This window comes from Oncorhynchus mykiss, chromosome 16 (assembly GCF_013265735.2).
Source record: "Oncorhynchus mykiss isolate Arlee chromosome 16, USDA_OmykA_1.1, whole genome shotgun sequence".
Classification (NCBI taxonomy): Eukaryota; Metazoa; Chordata; class Actinopteri; order Salmoniformes; family Salmonidae; genus Oncorhynchus; species Oncorhynchus mykiss.
In genome coordinates this window covers 66821697-66843187 of record NC_048580.1, presented here as the reverse complement: position 1 = coordinate 66843187, position 21491 = coordinate 66821697, and the positions used below count along the sequence as shown (strand labels likewise).

General features: G+C 44.8%; 1 protein-coding gene across 2 annotated transcripts in view; it reads left to right on the top strand.

Moving 5' to 3' along the window:
- Positions 1 to 20854, top strand: part of LOC110492586 (plexin A3) — a 189828-nt gene extending 168974 nt beyond the window's left edge. For both annotated transcript variants that reach the window (XM_036947590.1, XM_036947589.1), the window contains exons 23-32: positions 1404 to 1470; positions 3322 to 3468; positions 8009 to 8168; positions 12745 to 12848; positions 12987 to 13083; positions 14083 to 14273; positions 14411 to 14580; positions 16030 to 16242; positions 16336 to 16486; positions 16756 to 20854. In XM_036947590.1, coding sequence (XP_036803485.1) covers positions 1404 to 1470; positions 3322 to 3468; positions 8009 to 8168; positions 12745 to 12848; positions 12987 to 13083; positions 14083 to 14273; positions 14411 to 14580; positions 16030 to 16242; positions 16336 to 16486; positions 16756 to 16851 — 1396 coding nt within the window. In that variant the 3' untranslated portion in view covers positions 16852 to 20854. The remainder of the gene's footprint in view (positions 1 to 1403; positions 1471 to 3321; positions 3469 to 8008; positions 8169 to 12744; positions 12849 to 12986; positions 13084 to 14082; positions 14274 to 14410; positions 14581 to 16029; positions 16243 to 16335; positions 16487 to 16755) is intronic.
- Positions 20855 to 21491: the final 637 nt, after the last annotated feature.

Below are 21491 nucleotides of genomic sequence, written 5' to 3'. Positions count from 1 at the left end.
GCAGCGGTATAGATCACTACACCACCCTAGGCAGCGGTATAGATCACTACACCACCCTAGGCAGCGGTATAGATCACTACACCACCCTAGGCAGCGGTATAGATCACTACACCACCCTTGGCAGCGGTATAGATCACTACACCACCCTAGGCAGCGGTATAGATCACTACACCACCCTAGGCAGCGGTATAGATCACTACACCACCCTAGGCAGCGGTATAGATCACTACTCCACCCTAGGCAGCGGTATAGATCACTACACCATCCTAGGCAGCGGTATAGATCACTACACCATCCTAGGCAGCGATATAGATCACTACACCACCCTAGGCAGCGGTATAGATCACTACACCACCCTAGGCAGCGGTATAGATCACTACACCACCCTAGGCAGCGGGTTAGATCACTACACCATCCTAGGCAGCGGTATAGATCACTACACCACCCTAGGCAGCGGTATAGATCACTACACCACCCTAGGCAGCGGTATAGATCACTACACCACCCTAGGCAGCGGTATAGATCACTACACCACCCTAGGCAGCGGTATAGATCACTACACCACCCTAGGCAGCGGTATAGATGACTACACCATCCTAGGCAGCGGTATAGATCACCTCACCACCCTAGGCAGCGGTATAGATCTCTACACCACCCTAGGCAGCGGTATAGATGACTACACCATCCTAGGCAGCGGTATAGATCACTACACCATCCTAGGCAGCGGTATAGATCACTACACCACCCTAGGCAGCGGTACAGATCACTACACCACCCTAGGCAGCGGTATAGATTACTACACCATCCTAGGCAGCGGTATAGATCACTACACCACCCTAGGCAGCGGTGTAGATCACTACACCACCCTAGGCAGCGGTATAGATCACGACACCATCCTAGGCAGCGGTATAGATCACTACACCATCCTAGGCAGCCGTATAGATGACTACACCACCCTAGGCAGCGGTATAGATCACTACACCACCCTAGGCAGCGGTATAGATCACTACACCACCCTAGGCAGCGGTATAGATCACTACACCACCCTAGGCAGCGGTATAGATCACTACACCACCCTAGGCAGCGGTATAGATCACTACACCATCCTAGGCAGCGGTATAGATCACTACACCACCCTAGGCAGCGATATAGATCACTACACCATCCTAGGCAGCGGTATAGATCACTACTCCATCCTAGGCAGCGATATAGATCACTACACCATCCTAGGCAGCGGTATAGATCACTACACCATCCTAGGCAGCGGTATAGATCACTACACCATCCTAGGCAGCGGTATAGATCACTACACCATCCTAGGCAGCGGTATAGATCACTATACCATCCTTGCTCTACTCATACACATGTTGTTGAATCTGACCGGTGTCTCATCTCTCCTGAAGGACGGAGTCGGTGGCTGAGAAGATGCTCACCAACTGGTTTACGTTCCTGCTGCATCGCTTCCTCAAGGTAAGGCAGTTTTAATGGTGCTCAGATAGTTTTTTTAACATAGGGTTAATTGAGGTTCAAAGCACAGAGATTCAGATACTTAGCAGAAGATTGATGCTTGTGATTTAGTCACAAAAGGCCTGTTGTTTGGCTGAAACACCAGCAGGCCCATAGCAACAGTGTGTATGCAGTGTGTTCTGTACCTGTTCTAATTTTGTTACCAGAGATTCTGTGAAATGATCGTTAATTGCTATTATTAGTGTAATGTGTGAGTTGTAATTATATTTCTGAGGTGGGGTTATTTGGCTAATCATGGTCCTGGTAATGTTTATTCTCACCCTGTGTGACCGCAGCACACAGCACGGCCACAGTGTGAACCATATCGGAGAATCACCCTGGGGGGCAGTTGTGGTCATTTTGTCTAACCACATCCTGTCAGGTGCTCCCCACCACCCAAAATGGCCTTTCTGTGTTCTTCCTGACCATAAGCTTCTCCTGTGTTACTCTGGGATTGGATTAAAATGGCCATTCACGTTAAGGACAAGAACATCAGGCCCATTGTGAGTTCAGGCCTGAAATGCCTCTTGGAATGTAGCTCTGGATGGCCACCAATTATATTGAAGTTACATCAGTGCAGATGTTAAAGTGTTCTGGCCATCTTCCCAGCCTCCCCAAGTAATTACCCTGAAATGTTTCCACAAGCCCTACTTAAACCTCTATTCTGGATTGGCTTCCACATTTTTATATTCAGCTTGCATAGCAATATTCATCTTTCATAGCCAGGGTTGTCACTAAATTAACAAAAATATATATTTTAATGTGGGTTTTCATTACCTGAGGGTAGATATTATTGGTGAAGATAATGGTTGTAGAGTTTCTTAAGTAACAAATGTAATGCCTTGTTAAGATTTATGACGTTCTCAAAACTGAAGAAAATATCAAGGTAGCATGTTCAACATAAATCCCTTAAGTGAACAACAAATTATTGAGGATTTAAACTCATTGGACATGGTCTGGAAAAATATAAAATCTACTTGTTTGTTACTGTCGTTTGACTGGTTTTGAACTGAGACAACATTCTAGAGAGTAACGTGGAACCTGTAGTTATGATGTTATTAAGTGTGATGTCACCTCGACTGTACAGATTATTAAAACCACAGAAGAACATGAAATGCAGAAGAGCATGGACAATCAGTATTACTGAATCCTGCTTAAACTCTCTATGTCTTACTTGCATTGGACAATTGGGGGCCATTTGTGTGTTTTGAGGTTTCTGTTTTTTGAATATGGATTTGGTTGCTGGGTATTGGTTCCATTTGGTTACTGGCAGCATGATTTAGAAGCCTGGTAGATGGGTCAATCGTCCTCTGTGTCTGGGCTTGAAGGCCCCCCTGTGTCTGGGCTTGAAGGCCCCCCTGTGTCTGGGCTTGAAGGCCCCCCTGTGTCTGGGCTTGAAGGCCCCCCTGTGTCTGGGCTTGAAGGCCCCCCTGTGTCTGGGCTTGAAGGCCCCCCTGTGTCTGGGCTTGAAGGCCCCCCTGTGTCTGGGCTTGAAGGCCCCTCTGTGTCCAAGCAGCTTGAGACTCAGGATGTCACGTTGTAATTAATGATGTCAAATGAATCGTCCCTAAGAACTAAATAATAGTGTTCCCTCAGTATCACTGGTTAGTCATCAAACCCTGTAAGTGGGTAATTGGTAACTTCCCCACTCCTCACTGAAAGGGGTGTGATTGCCTATTCCTCTCCCCTTTTCACACTGTTACTCCCTCCCTCTTCCACTTTTACTGTCTCTCCCCCTGCGCCTCTCTCTCTCTCTGTCTCTCTCTCTCTCTCTCTCTCTCTCTGTCTCTGTCTCTCTCTCTCTCTCTGTCTCAGGAGTGTGCTGGGGAGCCTCTGTTCATGCTGTTCTGTGCCATCAAGCAGCAGATGGAGAAGGGGCCTATAGACGCCATCACAGGAGAGGCGCGCTACTCCCTCAGTGAGGACAAGCTCATCCGCCAGCAGATTGACTACAAACAGCTGGTGAGGAAGGACCCCTCCTCCACATACACACAGAAACACACACCTCCTCTCTCACACCAGTCTCCTGTTTGATATGAGTGTTGTGCAATGGAGCCAACCCTCCCAGTCCCAGGACAGAAAGATCAAGCCATGTACTGATTCTCACTTAATGTGGTTCAAGAGGCAAAACAAACAGGTGGGAGAATGTTTAGCAGGCTTTGCCATGCAAATCACCTGACATGTTACTGAGGAAGTGAGGTGGGCCTTGGCTCCCTCATTGGCTGTGGGGATCTCAGTGTAGGCAGTGGTAGGAGACGGGCTATATGGGTGAGGTGTCGCTGATGGAACGAACCTACTCAGCGCTCAATCACACCTGCTGCGGGCCAGTAATGATTCAAACAAATCAAGACATTTATTGTCTGCCAATAAAACAAACCCTTCCCACCACATCGCTCGATCTCCCCAACGAGGCGGCCAAGCAGTACTGCCAGGAAATACTACACTTGAACAATTAATGATTTACTCACCGTCAGCAACCCATTGACTTCCACATAAAAGCGTCACACCCCAGATTGGTGAAGGAAACATCAAAACAGTACAGGAATTCTCCAAATATACCCTCATATAAATTATTTATATGGAAAAATAGAAATACGCTGACTTGGTAGGATGCAATGCTAACGCGCCCACTCCCACCACTCAACTTCTCGATGAATCAGCTGTATACTGCCTGCTTCCGACGCCATTCGTCACTCCCCATGCGACCACACGGCTGGTACAACACTGCAGCATCAACTCAGGACAGGGTCATCTCTGCCTCCTTCAGAGGGATCGGTAGACAGATTAGCAGATGTCACAGAAATTAGCTCTATATAGGCAAATGCTCCCGGAGGTGCTCTCTATCTCTGGCCGTAGGGGATCTTCAGCACAGGACAACACTATTCACCTTATTCCGGAACGTCACGGTGATTGCGGCGAGTTGCAATTGTGCTTCTATTTTTAGCAACATTCGCACGACGCAAGGCGCATGCAAAGTGGTACTTTTAGTTGAGCTTGATAGTTTCAGAACTGCACAAAATCCTAAAATCAATCAACATGACAAGCATTATATGAAGAGGGGGCAGTTTTTACAACAGCAATGTTTTGAAAACCAACCTCTACATCAATCTGAATGTACCTGTGGAGCCCCATATGTCCTGCATCCACCTCATAAAGATCTACATAAGGCTAATCAATGGGCGGGGCTACATAAGGCTAATCGGTGGGCGAGGCTGCATAAGGCTAATCGGTGGGTGGGGCCACATAAGGCTAATAGGTGGGCGGGGCTACATAAGGCTAATAGGTGGGCGGGGATACATAAGGCTAATCGGTGGGTGGGGCCACATAAGGCTAATAGGTGGGCGGGGCTACATAAGGCTAATAGGTGGGCGGGGCTACATAAGGCTAATAGGTGGGGCGGGGCTACATAAGGCTAATAGGTGGGGCGGGGCTACATAAGGCTAATAGGTGGGCGGGGCAACATATGGCTAATAGGTGGGCGGGGCTACATAAAGCTAATAGGTGGGGCGGGGCTACATAAGGTGAATAGGTGGGGCGGGGCAGTGCTACATAAGGTGAATAGGTGGGGCGGGGCTACATAAGGCGAATAGGGTGGCTTTATGCCCCCTGCTTCCATATCACTCCTAATTTCACTCCTAATCTGTACTATCTAGGGAAGATGGGAGGGAGGCTCTGTTATCTATATGTGTGTGGGCATCTGTACACACTATCGATAACTATCATTGACTGTTATCTCTTGTATCCCTTTAAATGGCTTTGACCAAGACTAGCAACTTTACGGGGAAGTACTGCAGTATTGGATATTCAGACCTGATACTTTAGATACGCTTTTACCTCCAAGACGCCAAAAATCATCCCATGTCCAGAACCCTGCTTGACCTTGGACCTCATCAAATGATAAGGATTGTCCTGTTTCTTGAGAATTCCTATAATTTGCTGTGTAATTGGTTTTTAAGCACAAATGCCCCACTAATTAACTATTTCAAGTGCATGGAAGGAAATGTACTTTGCTAATGATCAGTGAGTGACAGTGGTACAGATGTCTGTGGTACCATGTGCCAGCTGCATACTGTACTAATCACTTGATTAACGCACCCAGCACACACCAAAGGCCTCCTCATGACTGTATATGGACTGGCAGCACGGCGTGTACATGCCCAGTATATAAATACATTAGAAGGATCTCTCTCCTCTCTGGTCACAACCTTTGACCTTTTTAGATGGATACTGCACCTTGGTTATTTCAAGAGGCAACATAGGTCACTTAATGGCATCTAGTTGTAGATTGTGTTAAAATTAGAATCAATGCTTTTCCATCAGTCGGGATTCCTCGAGAGCAGAGTTCATTTTGCCCTGGGAGCCACATTCGGTCTTCAACGAGGTCCGGAGGGCCGCATTCGGTCTTCAACGAGGTCCGGAGGGCCACATTCGGTCTTCAACGAGGTCCGGAGGGCCACATTCGGTCTTCAACGAGGTCCGGAGGGCCGCATTCGGTCTTCAACGAGGTTCGGAGGGCCACATTCGGTCTTCAACGAGGTTCGGAGGGCCGCATTCGGTCTTCAACGAGGTTCGGAGGGCCGCATTCGGTCTTCAACGAGGTTCGGAGGGCCGCATTTGGTCTTCAACGAGGTTCGGAGGGCCGCACTGAAAATGTGTTATAAAAAATAGTCCTCTAAACATCTGTTTTGGATTTTTTTGATGCTCCCTGATTGTCTAGCATTTCAGTGATTATTAGTAAGCTGGACACAGTCAAGAAACTGAATGAATGTAGGTCCATTATCATTCATAATTTTATTTGGTTTTAGTCATTTTCAAAACACCCGTGGGCCGGATTGGACTCCCTGCCTCGCGAGACGGATTTGGCCTTCAGGCAGTATGTTTGACACCTCTGCTCTAGAGTAAATAGTGCTGAGCACAGAAACCCCGTCAGGCCTGCAGCAAATCATTGTTTACCGTCTGGCAATACTGACATAGCAACATGGCACACTAGTTTACAGAAAGACGTTAACCAGTAGACAATACAGAATCTATTAGCTAGGATAGTCACTGTGTAGAGGTTGTATAGGAATTCAGGGGATGGCCTCATTCTGACACCAGTCTTCTATGTTTGTTAATGTGTCAATGCAAGTTGCAAATGAGGCTGAATGCATCTCAATTTGTTATAATGACACTTTACCAAATAGAGCCTGACTTCACTATATTGTGACTGGTTGAGCTGTGAAGGGGTGCCAGAACAGGTAAAATATATAATGTGTTTGCTCTCAATCCTCAATCTCCTCCTTTTAACTATGGCACATTGTGTCATATAAATCTTTGTGTGTAGTTAAATCAATGTCCTCTTGTCAGTTTTCTATTGACCCGAGGACAGCTAAGAAATGTGTCCTCCAGGTCACTTGTAGTCGTCACTGATTTTCTTCAGACAGATCAAATCTTCATTATCGACAATGCAGTTAATATCTCTGGGGGAGACTATTGATAAAACAGCATTTAAAGTGATTCATGAAAAACAAACACCTGAGGAAATTGCAGTCTAAATCTCTCTCTTCAACTGGAAGAATTCCCCTTTAAAGAGACTCAGTGCAGTGCTCTAGTAGTCCTGTCCCCTCTCTGGTACTGACAGCTCTGTGGTTTCTCCCTCCCCAGATAGTCCCTCTAGTACTGACAGCTCTGTGGTTTCTCCCTCCCCAGATAGTCCCTCTCTAGTACTGACAGCTCTGTGGTTTCTCCCTCCCCAGATAGTCCCTCTGGTACTGACAGCTCTGTGGTTTCTCCCTCCCCAGATAGTCCCTCTGGTACTGACAGCTCTGTGGTTTCTCCCTCCCCAGATAGTCCCTCTCTAGTACTGACAGCTCTGTGGTTTCTCCCTCCCCAGATAGTCCCTCTAGTACTGACAGCTCTGTGGTTTCTCCCTCCCCAGATAGTCCCTCTGGTACTGACAGCTCTGGTTTCTCCCTCCCCAGATAGTCCCTCTCTAGTACTGACAGCTCTGTGGTTTCTCCCTCCCCAGATAGTCCTTCTAGTACTGACAGCTCTGTGGTTTCTCCCTCCCCAGATAGTCCATCTAGTACTGACAGTTCTGTGATTTCTCCCTCCCCAGATAGTCCCTCTAGTACTGACAGCTCTGTGGTTTCTCCCTCCCCAGATAGTCCCTCTGGTACTGACAGCTCTGTGGTTTCTCCCTCCCCAGATAGTCCCTCTGGTACTGACAGCTCTGTGGTTTCTCCCTCCCCAGATAGTCCCTCTAGTACTGACAGCTCTGTGGTTTCTCCCTCCCCAGATAGTCCCTCTGGTACTGACAGCTCTGTAGTTTCTCCCTCCCCAGATAGTCCCTCTAGTCCTGACAGCTCTGTGGTTTCTCCCTCCCCAGATAGTCCCTCTAGTCCTGACAGCGCTGTGGTTTCTCCCTCCCCAGATAGTCCCTCTGGTACTGACAGCTCTGTGGTTTCTCCCTCCCCAGATAGTCCCTCTAGTCCTGACAGCTCTGTGGTTTCTCTCTCTCCAGACACTGATGTGTATCCCTCCGGAGGGAGAGGCAGGCACCGAGGTCCCGGTGAAGGTGCTGAACTGTGACACGGTCACTCAGGTGAAGGACAAGCTGCTGGACGCTGTGTACAAGGGCATCCCCTACTCCCAGAGACCCCAGGCTGATGATATGGACCTGGGTAAGAACCTACTGTATATATGGATATCTATAGCAGTGTTTCTTAATCCTGGTCCTGGGGGCCAAAGGGGTCTAGCACTACACAGCTAATTCAAATGATCAACTCATCATCAAGATTATTTTTGGGGAAAAGGTGTAAAAAAAAGAAATCCAGGACCAGGATTAAGAAACACGGGTCTGTGGTATTAACAGCCTCTAAAGAAACACGGGTCTATGGTAATAACAGCCTCTAAAGAAACACGGGTCTGTGGTAATAACAGCCTCTAAAGAAACACGGGTCTGTGGTAATAACAGCCTCTTAAGAAACACGGGTCTGTGGTAATAACAGCCTCTTAAGAAACACGGGTCTGTGGTAATAACAGCCTCTAAAGAAACACGGGTCTGTGGTGATAACAGCCTCTTAAGAAACACGGGTCTGTGGTAATAACAGCCTCTAAAGAAACACGGGTCTGTGGTGATAACAGCCTCTTAAGAAACACGGGTCTATGGTAATAACAGCCTCTAAAGAAACACGGGTCTATGGTAATAATAGCCTCTAAAGAAACACGGGTCTATGGTAATAACAGCCTCTAAAGAAACACGGGTCTGTGGTAAAACAGCCTCTAAAGAAACACGGGTCTGTGGTAATAACAGCCTCTAAAGAAACACGGGTCTGTGGTAATAACAGCCTCTAAAGAAACACGGGTCTGTGGTAATAACAGCCTCTAAAGAAACACGGGTCTGTGGTAATAACAGCCTCTAAAGAAACACGGGTCTGTGGTAATAACAGCCTCTAAAGAAACACGGGTCTGTGGTAATAACAGCCTCTAAAGAAACACGGGTCTGTGGTAATAACAGCCTCTAAAGAAACACGGGTCTGTGGTAATAACAGCCTCTAAAGAAACACGGGTCTGTGGTAATAACAGCCTCTAAAGAAACACGGGTCTATGGTAATAACAGCCTCTTAAGAAACATGGGTCTATGGTGTTTCTTACATTGGTACCCCAGGTCATCTTAGGTTTCATTACATACAGTCGAGAAGAACTACTGAATATAAGAGCAGCGTCAACTCCCCATCAGTACGACCAAGAATATGACTTTCGCGAAGCGGATCCTGTGTTCTGCCTTTCACCCAGGACAACGGAATGGATCCCAGCCGGCGACTAAAAAAAACTACTTCGTAAAAGGGGGAAACGAAGCGGTCTTCTGGTCAGACTCCGGAGACGGGCACAACGTGAACCACTCCCTAGCATTCTTCTCGCCAATGTCCAGTCTCTTGACAACAAGGTTGATGAAATCCGAGCAAGGGTAGCATTCCAGAGGGACATCAGAGACTGTAACGTTCTTTGCTTCACGGAAACATGGCTCACTGGAGAGACACTATCGGAGTCTGTGCAGCCAGCTGGTTTCTCCACGCATCGCGCCGACAGAAACAAACATCTTTCTGGTAAGAAGAGGGGGGAGGGCGTATGCTTCATGGTAAACGAGACGTGGTGTGGCCACAACAACATACAGGAACTCAAGTCCTTCTGTTCACCTGATTTAGAATTCCTCACAAACAAATGTCGACCGCATTATCTACCAAGGGAATTCTCTTCGATTATAATCACAGCCGTATATATTCCCCCACAAGCAGACACATCGATGGCTCTGAACAAACTTTATTTGACTCTTTGCAAACTGGAATCCATATATCCTGAGGCTGCATTCATTGTAGCTGGGGATTTTAACAAGGCTAATCTGAAAACAAGACTCCCTAAATTGTATCAGCATATCGATTGCGCAACCAGGGCTGGAAAAACCTTGGATCATTGCTATTCTAACTTCCGTGACGCATATAAGGCCCTGTCCCGCTCTCCTTTCGGAAAAGCTGACCACGACTCCATTTTGTTGATCCCTGCCTACAGACAGAAACTAAAACAAGAAGCTCCCGCGCTGAGGTCTGTTCAATGCTGGTCCGACCAATCTGATTCCACACTCCAAGACTGCTTCCATCACGTGGACTGGGATATGTTTCGTATTGCATCAAACAACAACATTGACGAATACACTGATTCGGTGAGCGAGTTCATTAGAATGTGCGTTGAAGATGTCGTTCCCATAGCAACGATTAAAACATTCCCAAACCAGAAACCGTGGATTGATGGCAGCATTCGCGTGAAACTGAAAGCGCGAACCACTGGTTTTATTCAGGGCAAGATGACCGGAAACATGACCGAATACAAACAGTGTAGCTATTCCCTCCGCAAGGCAATCAAACAAGCTAAGCGTCAGTATAGAGACAAAGTAGAATCTCAATTAAACGGCTCAGACACAAGAGGTATGTGGCAGGGTCTACAGTCAATCACGGATTACAAAAAGAAAACCAGCCCCGTCACGGACCAGGATGTCTTGCTCCCAGGCAGACTAAATAACTTTTTTGCCCGCTTTGAGGACAATACAGTGCCACTGACACGGCCCGCAACCAAAACATGCAGACTCTCCTTCACTGCAGCCGACGTGAGGAAAACATTTAAACGTGTCAACCCTCGCAAGGCTGCAGGCCCAGACGGCATCCCCAGCCGCGCCCTCAGAGCATGCGCAGACCAGCTGGCTGGTGTGTTTACGGACATATTCAATCAATCCCTATCCCAGTCTGTTGTTCCCACCTTCTTCAAGAGGGCCACCATTGTTCCTGTTCCCAAGAAAGCTAAGGTAACTGAGCTAAACGACTACCGTCCCGTAGCACTCACTTCCGTCATCATGAAGTGCTTTGAGAGACTAGTCAAGGACCATATCACCTCCACCCTACCTGACACCCTAGACCCTCTCCAATTTGCTTACCGCCCAAATAGGTCCACAGACAATGCAATTGTCACACTGCACACTGCCCTAACCCATCTGGACAAGAGGAATACCTATGTGAGAATGCTGTTCATCGACTACAGCTCGGCATTTAACACCATAGTGCCCTCCAAGCTCGTCATCAAGCTCGAGACCCTGGGTCTCGACCCCGCCCTGTGCAACTGGGTACTGGACTTCCTGACGGGCCGCCCCCAGGTGGTGAGGGTAGGCAACAACATCTCCACCCCGCTGATCCTCAACACTGGGGCCCCACAAGGGTGCGTTCTGAGCCCTCTCCTGTACTCCCTGTTCACCCACGACTGCGTGGCCACGCACGCCTCCAACTCAATCGTAAAGTTTGCGGACGACACAACAGTGGTAGGCTTGATAACCAACTCCGACGAGACGGCCTACAGGGAGGAGGTGAGGGCCCTCGGAGTGTGGTGTCAGGAAAATAACCTCACACTCAACGTCAACAAAACTAAGGAGATGATTGTGGACTTCAGGAAACAGCAGAGGGAACACCCCCCTATCCACATCGATGGAACAGTAGTGGAGTTTTAAGTTCCTCGGCGTACACATCACAGACAAACTGAATTGGTCCACCCACACAGACAGCATCGTGAAGAAGGCGCAGCAGCGCCTCTTCAACCTCAGGAGGCTGAAGAAATTCGGCTTGTCACCAAAAGCACTCACAAACTTCTACAGATGCACAATCGAGAGCATCCTGTCGGGCTGTATCACCACCTGGTACGGCAACTGCTCCGCCCACAACCATAAGGCTCTCCAGAGGGTAGTGAGGCAAACTACCTGCCCTCCAGGACACCTACACCACCCGATGTCACAGGAAGGCCATAAAGATCATCAAGGACAACAACCACCCAAGCCACTGCCTGTTCACCCCGCTATCATCCAGAAGGCGAGGTTAGTACAGGTGCATCAAAGCTGGGACCGAGAGACTGAAAAACAGCTTCTATCTCAAGACTGTTAAACAGCCACCACTAACTTTGAGTGGCTGCTGCCAACACACTGACTCAACTCCAGCCACTTTAATAATGGGAATTGATGGGAAATGATGTAAAATATATCACTAGCCACTTTAAACAATGCTACCTAATATAATGTTTACATACCCTACATTATTAATCTCATATGTATACGTAAATACTGTACTCTATATCATCTACTGCATCTTTATGTAATACATGTATCACTAGCCACTTTAACTATGCCACTTTGTTTACATACTCATCTCATATGTATATACTGCACTCAATACCATCTACTGTATCTTGCCTATGCCGCTCTGTACCATCACTCATTCATATATCTTTATGTACATATTCTTTATCCCCTTACACTTGTGTCTATAAGGTAGTAGTTTTGGAATTGTTAGCTAGATTACTTGTTGGTTATTACTGCATTGTCGGAACTAGAAGCACAAGCATTTCGCTACCCTCGCATTAACATCTGCCAATCATGTGTATGTGACAAATACAATTTGATTTGATTTGATAACAGCCTCTTAAGAAACACGGGTCTGTGGTAATAACAGCCTCTTAAGAAACACGGGTCTGTGGTAATAGCATCCTCGTTGGCTACAGACATACTCATGTTTACAGTGGGGACCCTGTATGTGAAGGTTTTCTTTATTACTGTGAAGGATTTACTGTAACTAATTGCAACATTGGCTAGTAGTTATTCCCTGCTGAAACTGAAGATACGGATCATAGCCCAAACCAATCTTCTGTTGTTGTTGTTTTCCGTCCTCACAGAGTGGCGACAAGGAAGACTGACTAGAATTATCCTTCAAGATGAGGACGTCACCACAAAGATTGAGAGTGACTGGAAGAGGCTCAACACCCTGGCCCACTACCAGGTCAGACAGCATCACCAGCTGGACACATCCACATAATACTCATCCACATTTCCCAGACACAAAGATGAATACAGTCAAATTGATGGTCCTTCATTTGATGATAGATGATTAAAGATCTCTCTCCTCCTCCACCTCCAGGTGGCAGATGGGTCTTTGGTAGCCCTGGTCCAGAAGCAGGTCTCTGCCTACAACATCGCCAACTCCTTTACCTTCACCCGCTCTCTGAGTCGTTATGGTACGTATCAATGAACCTCTCTGAGTCGTTATGGTACGTATTAATGACCCTCTCTGAGTCGTTATGGTACGTATCAATGAATCTCTCTTAGTCGTTATGGTACGTATTAATGACCCTCTCTGAGCCGTTATGGTAGGTATTAATGACCCTCTCTGAGTCGTTATGGTACATATTAATGAACTCTTAGCCGTTATGGTAGGTATTAATGAACCTCTCTGAGTCGTTATGGTACGTATTAATGAATCTCTCTTAGTCGTTATGGTACGTATTAATGACCCTCTCTGAGCCGTTATGGTAGGTATTAATGACCCTCTCTGAGTCGTTATGGTACATATTAATGAACTCTTAGCCGTTATGGTAGGTATTAATGAACCTCTCTGAGTCGTTATGGTACGTATTAATGAACCTCTCTGAGCCGTTATGGTACGTATTAATGAACCTCTCTGAGTCGTTATGGTACGTATTAATGAACCTCTCTGAGCCGTTATGGTACGTATTAATGAACCTCTCTGAGCCGTTATGGTACGTATCAATGAACCCCTCTGAGTCGTTATGGTACGTATTAATGAACCTCTCTGAGTCGTTATGGTACGTATCAATGAACCTCTCTGAGTCGTTATGGTACGTATTAATGAACCTCTCTGAGTCGTTATGGTACATATTAATGAACTCTGAGCCGTTATGGTACGTATCAATGAACCCCTCTGAGTCGTTATGGTACGTATTAATGACCCTCTCTGAGCCGTTATGGTACGTATTAATGAACTCTGAGCCGTTATGGTACGTATTAATGACCCTCTCTGAGCCGTTATGGTAGGTATTAATGAACCTCTCTGAGTCGTTATGGTACGTATTAATGAACCTCTCTGAGCCGTTATGGTACGTATTAATGAACCTCTCTGAGTCGTTATGGTTACGTATTAATGACCATTTCAGTTTTTCAATACCTACTGTATGAAAGCCCAGCTTCCTACAGTATCTGTGTTGTTGTGTTTCCAGAGAGTCTCCTGAGGACGTCCAGCAGCCCAGACAGCCTGCGCTCCCGGGCTCCCATGATCACCCCTGACCAGGAGACTGGCACCAAGCTTTGGCACCTGGTCAAGAATCACGAGCACGCTGACCAACGGGAGGGCGACCGCGGCAGCAAGATGGTGTCTGAGATCTATCTCACCCGCCTACTGGCCACCAAGGTCTCTTCTCGTTGTAGTCTGTTGAACTGTGTATTTTAGTGGATTATCTCATAATGTGTCATGATAATGTATTGTTGCCAGGCACACGTTCCTATCTTGGACTCTGTGTTGACACCGTTTGTCTGATCACCATACAGGGAACTCTGCAGAAGTTTGTGGATGACCTTTTTGAGACGGTGTTCAGCACGGCGCACCGCGGCAGTGCCCTCCCTCTGGCCATCAAGTACATGTTTGACTTCCTGGACGAGCAGGCTGACAAGAGGCAGATCACTGACCCTGATGTCCGTCACACCTGGAAGAGCAACTGGTAAGCACAGAGTGTTCCTTATAGCTGCCCACTAGTGGACTCATGGGTGGAATGTTATTAATATTGTTCATCATCATTGAGTCATCCCGGGTGGCGCAGTGGTTAAGGGCGCTGTACTGCAGCGCCAGCTGTGCCACCAGAGACTCTGGGTTCGCGCCCAGGCTCTGTTGTAACCGACCGGGAGGTCCGTGGGGTGACGCACAATTGGTCTAGCGTTGTCCTGGTTAGGGAGGGTTTGGCCGCATCGCGCACCAGCGACTCCTGTGGCGGGCCGGGCGCAGTATTCGCTAACCAAGGTTGGCTTCCGGGTTGGATGAGCGCTGTGTTAAGAAGCAGTGCAGCTTGGTTTGGGTTGTGTATCGGAGGACGCATGACTTTCAACCTTCGTCTCTCCCGAGCCTGTACGGGAGTTGTAGCGATGAGACAAGATAGCACGAAAAAGGGGTACTTTTTTTTTCCTTTTTTTTTCTTCATAATTTTCTTTCTTCATCATTTCATAATTGGCAACCTTTTATTGACTATATTGACTATTATTAAAAAATATGCAGAACATCTGGTCAAACATCTGGTCTTCTGTGGTAAGGTGTAATATTGGGATGCAAACTCAAAATGGAATACATTTCAACTCTGCATCTGACATGGTACAGGTGTCTTCTTTTTTTAAGCCCATAACCATGTGTATGAAATATACTTTTGTTTCAAAGTAGATTTGTTTCTGCCAGTTGCAATGTGGCTATCGGAAGTTAATAGTTGTATCCCAATGGAGAAAATCACTTACTGCTTGAGGAATAAGTTAAAGACATTTTACAGAATTTGGCAACCTTTTATTGACTATATGGAGAATCTCCCCCCACATCACATTGATTGAATCTCTACATAATCCTCACATAATGTTTCACACGTAATGTATAATATGTAGCCTATGTCTCATTATTATTATTTTTTTATTGTATGTTTGTATATATAATTAGAAATATATATATTTTTTTGTTACGCTCGTCTGTTACTGTCACTTTGTCCTATTGTTGTCTAACATCTTTTCACTTTTGTTTTGTTCGGAAAATGCAAAAAATAAAATATTCCACAAAAAAATAAAGTAGATTTGTTTAAGACTACCACGAAACACTCTGTGTGACCCTGCATTGAAATGATAAATAGGTCAATGAAACCCAGGCTGTAACTGTGCGCTTACTAAAAAATATTTTGGACCTCTGACTAAAATGTAACACATGGAAATTCATACGTTTTTACCATACTGTACCATGTGTGACTATGACTGCTTTTAGTGCCTCAAAACTCTATTTGAGTAGTTTTTTAAATCTGTATTTTGGATTGTCAACTATTGCATCAAGCGACACTCCAATACCAACTGTAACTGTAAGATTCACCTGTAATGGTCCCATCTTTTTCTTCCTCTCTCTCTTTCTCTCCCTTCTCTCTGTCTGACAGTCTGCCCCTGCGGTTCTGGGTGAACGTGATCAAGAACCCCCAGTTTGTGTTTGACATCCATAAGAGCAGCATCACAGACGCCTGTCTGTCTGTGGTGGCCCAGACCTTCATGGACTCCTGCTCCACGTCAGAGCACCGCCTGGGCAAGGACTCGCCCTCCAACAAGCTGCTGTACGCTAAAGACATCCCCAACTACAAGAGCTGGGTGGAGAGGTACACTTTCAGTTACCTTATTTGCTGTCACATTTAATTTTCTCTCAAAGAGTCTTAACACTGAGCGCTCTTGTGTCTCTTTGCTTGTGTCAGGTACTACAGAGATATCAGTAAGATGCCTACCATCAGTGACCAGGACATGGATGCCTATCTGGTGGAGCAGTCTCGTCTCCATGGCACCGAGTTCAACACTCTCAGTGCTCTCAGTGAGCTCTACTTCTACATTAACAAGTACAAAGAGGAGGTAGGAGACACGGACCAACTCTGTTCTTTATTTGACCTCAGATTGTAAAAGTCTACATAATGTACACTGAAATAAAATCTTGTTGTGTTTTACAGTAACTTACTGGTAGTCAGTTACCTGTAAGTTACTTTTTTTTAAATAATACAGTATGTTACCATTAAGTTACCGTAAAATCAACAGGATTTTTTTTACACTGATACTGAAATGTAATGCAATAAACAGTCTTGTTAATGTTGAGAGAGAAAAAATGATCTCACTTTTCTGTTCAGATTTTGACCGCACTAGACAGGGATGGGTACTGCCGCAAACACAAGCTGCGACACAAACTGGAACAAGCCATTAACCTGATGTCGGGCAGCAGCTGAGGACAGAGGATGGAACAGGGGGTCGGGAGAGAAGTGGGAAATGGGGGTTTGGTTGAACTGGTGAACGGACCTGTGTTGGAGCATCCACAGCTTGTGCAATTAAAAAGGAGGACTGGACACTGGACAATCAACACAACGAACCACAGCACATTGAGCCCAATGTCTACTGACCAGATTCTGTGCCCAATATCCTCACTCTCTCAAACCTCTACCTGCCATTGCCAGTGAGACATTCTGAGTAGTTTTTTTCTCCACACTGGCCTTTTCAATGGCAGACTCTAGTAACTGCCTAATCTAATGGAAGAGGACTGCTGTGGATAACTACCAGATTCATTCCAATAGAGGCATACAGTAAGTTGCCTTGGAAACTGTGCTGAACTGCCAAGCTAGTGCCATGGGAAGAGTAGCTTTTGGTCTGCGATAATAATTGTACAAAATGCTGAAAAGTAACATTTAGGTGTGGACTGTAGATTTGATCTTGAAATGTATGGGTTTTACCACAACTATGGTAAGGTACAAGTAGTAGACTATAACCTCTTGGCCCCAAAGGAAAGCCTCAAGGTTCTGTTTTGTTGTGTTAGGGTTGGAGGTTCAATGCCAGTACGTGATGAAGGAGGCAGGCAGTGTATGGCCAAAAGACACCAAATTCTAGAAGCATCAGAGGCCTGATTAAGTGACATAAATTGAGGGGCGTGTTGGGGCTGAGGGGTGGCCATCCCCCTCGTCTCTCAAATGCCATAGCTACAAAGCGCCTTTATCTTTTTATTTTTTATTCGGGCCAAATGGATGTTTGCTGATGGCTCAGAGTCCAGAGTTTTAAAGCTTGCCTTTTGTGTTGCAGTCAAGCAGGAAGTGAAGCCCTTTCCTCATGGACGTTCCACCCTAGTAACTGTCCAGCTAATTGTACTCAGATCATTGTTTTAGTCTGCTCCTCTGTGAATCTGATCTGTCAGGGTCCCAGGGGTTCCCGTCCAGAACTCAGGGCTACTGCTGTCGTGGAAACAACCCGTATAACCCAAATCAAACATCCTAAAAGTAGTTGATCCATTAACAGCAATAGGTCTAGTAATAAAACAGCCAGCCATGTTTCATTAGATTACACACCAAAAAGACACAGTTCCCGTTAGAGACTCTCTATCTTACGATAATCGTTCTGTGAAAATGGTCTTTCGCTTCCCGATGTTTGCCATTATTACAAATGACAGCTTGAGCATAATGTGTAACGCAACACCAAACACAACAGACGGGATAACATTATAGATTTATGTTTTAAATGCTGTCTGAATAGAATACTTGCTTATGTGTATGTGAGTTCACTTCTGGTAGGTCATCCATGGTAGTTTATGGGGGGGGGGAGCCTCTATTTGCTGCCTATGTTATCATTACCATACTAAGCACTGTTCAGAAGAAGAGAGAGGTTACTGTGTTGAATACTGATTTCCAACCCAGGAGACCTTCATCCTTCATTTTGTTTACCCTACGGTCCCATAAAGCCAGTAGCAGTAGGCCGATCTGTAGGTTCTGATCGGATGGTAAATGCCCATTTTCTCTGTTGACTCCTTCCACGACAGACAGTAGAAGCTCTGTATTTTTCAGTAGTGGTACAGCAGCAGACTGTACACACTCCCATGTCCCCTCTCCATACTCCTCTCTCTGCTGGGAGGAAATACAGTCTGGTAGCCTTATACCTGAATATTATAGTACATTTACATGGTTCTGAGTTCAGTCCTCTCCAACAATTAAGTATTTATTGTTTTGCCTTTATTTATTTCATATTTATTTTCATTTTACACAAGAATGAAAACTCTTGTTTTGTACAGTGTTTGACTGAACGTACCTGAACACAGTGGATGTCCTCTGTACTACAGGTATACTGTATATGTCAAGTCTCTAACACCGTTGCAAGAGTATTTTCAATGCCAATTCACACACGGGACCGGGTTCATTTAGGATACATTCGTACATTCAGTAAATAACAGCATTCCTTCACATCCATAACTGAAAAATAAAACTGTGATCGCTACATCACGTGTTCAGTGACAACCGTGAGGAATGCAGACAGACCAAAGGAGGCACAGGGAAGAATCAAATGATCACTCTCTTGTCTTTGGGTTGAATAATGCCATTCGGCTTGACCCACACATTACAAATGATCACGCTCTTGTCTTTGGGTTGAATAATGCCATTCGGCTTGACCCACACATTACAATACATTGTTAACCATAGATTATATCATGTTTTAAATTTCAGGTACAAACACATCTTTAAAAGATTTGTTCATTGAATAGGATAAAGCCTCAAATGACAATGTTCTCCCATAACTAATGGTAGACAAATATGTATTTCTACTACTAAAACCCAGAGGTTTGTGGTAGTCCAAATCCTGAATATAAATTTAGTATATCTAACTGTTCTTTTTATCCATCAAGTCCCCAAAGATTAAATACAATTTAGTAAATGAAACCAATACTTTGGTTTATCAATGTACAGGTGTTAACCCTTCTAGAGTCTAGATGCTGGGTGTTGTTTTGCGTTGGGACCTTAAACACAGTGACGCTCTGTTTTCTATGTAGATTAAATAGCTCTGAAACTAACTAATTACTGTGGAATAATTAGGCTTGCTTATCAGTCCAGGAGCGAAAGAGCCATTAGTATACCTTTTCAAAACCCATTAAATCGACACCAGAAGAAAAACGTATTTTTCTCCATGGAAGATACATATTGTAGATAAGCACCAAATCAATTTAGAATTTGGCCTTGGAACTCTGAGCGAAATACATTCTCAAATAAAACTGGAGCTCATTAGCATGTTAAGAGCTGCAGGAGGATAATTAAGGATAATAGGTTTCACCATCCTGGTGTTATTTTAGTGCAGAGAAATGGGGTCAGTGTATCTGGATCTAGGTCTGGATCTCACCGTCCACCGTGTGTGAAAAGGACTCAGTCAGAAATGACTGGCAGCTTGCCAGAGCTGCCCTGTCAGCATTGCAGGTGTATTACAGGTATCAACGCTATGTTTGAGCCTCTTTCTACAATTATAGCTTATCATAAATCTGAAAGAGAACATCTTGTATTTTGACTTAGTACCTCTTGGTTAACGCCATCTCATAGGGTTTGAAACTGGTTAAAATAGTAAGTGCAACACGGTATCAGGTTTCTTGGGTGAAATCTGTAATCATATCCAAAGTAGGCCTACAGTTTGGCTACCTGCCATACGTCACTTGTAAACTAGTGAAGGCCAGGTGATTGGGCTGTGGAACTCAGCCACTGCAGACACGTCAGTACGTCTGGTTTTGTAATGTTGTATAAACAGGAAGATAAAAAAGCACCTGTACCATGTAAGGAAGAAAAGAGTGAGTACAAACCTGTGATGTTTCTAAGTAGATACTGTAGAACTATTACATTATAGTCGGTGTTCTAGTAAAAAACAAAAACATTTGTCTCAGATAAATTGATTCTAATTTATTTGTTGGTTTTGTCTGTTTATCCCAAATGTTTTAATCGATTTAACGTAACAAACTTGTTTACAGCTTCAAAGATATATGGAATTTATTAACTTAGTCTGAAGAGGAAGTAGCTTTGTGACTGACTGGCTGATTGACTGACGGATGATTGCTCTGCCTAGTCCTTAATTATATATAAATATATAAATATATTTTGTATAATTATTTGTTTAAAATGTTTCTTTCTAAATTATTGTTTTTGGTTTTATATTTTATTTTGTTACTTTGAAGGAGTAGGAATGAGTCCTTTAAAACGCTGGCTACAATGAAGTGTTTTGTATATATTTGCACTTTTTTTTACTCAGTCGGAGAGGTTTTTGAAAGATTGGATTCTAACTTAATGTTGAAATGACAAGCATGGTGTTTTGTTTTGCTAATTAAAATATGTGGATGATGCTGTATGTTCTTGAACATTTTATTTGTGTACTATCCTGCAGGATGATTTTCTCTGAACAACTCAATGTTTGAATTCAAATAAAGGCAAGTGTTTTTGTAAAATATCCACACAAATGATCCAAAGTGGACCCCGTATGTTAACTTCAGTATCCTTACTTAGCTCCTTAAGTACTTAAACCACTGTTGCAACACTTAACAGATAGATCCGATCACAGTCCGAGAATGTTACGTTTGAAATGATCAGTGGTGATGTGAGAATGTTACGTTTGAAATTATCAGTGGTGATGTGAGAATGTTACGTTTGAAATGATCAGTGGTGATGTGAGAATGTTACGTTTGAAATTATCAGTGGTGATGTGAGAATGTTACGTTTGAAATGATCAGTGGTGATGTGAGAATGTTACGTTTGAAATGATCAGTGGTGATGTGAGAATGTTACGTTTGAAATGATCAGTGGTGATGTGAGAATGTTACATTTGAGCATGTAATCTGAAACCTATTTTTAGAGGATTGCAGTTATCTAACCCATCAGATTACCATCTCTCTATCATGAAAGGAGGATATGGTGCTTTCTTCTCTGCCTCACTGGATTAAAAACAGAAGATTTAGTAAACACCTCCAGCAATTCATCTTAGATCAGAGGGAGAGATGAGATTGCAGACAGTTTTATGTACAGGGATTTCCATATTCACACATAATAAAAAAACAGATTCAAGACATAAGGATGGGCACTTGGGGTAC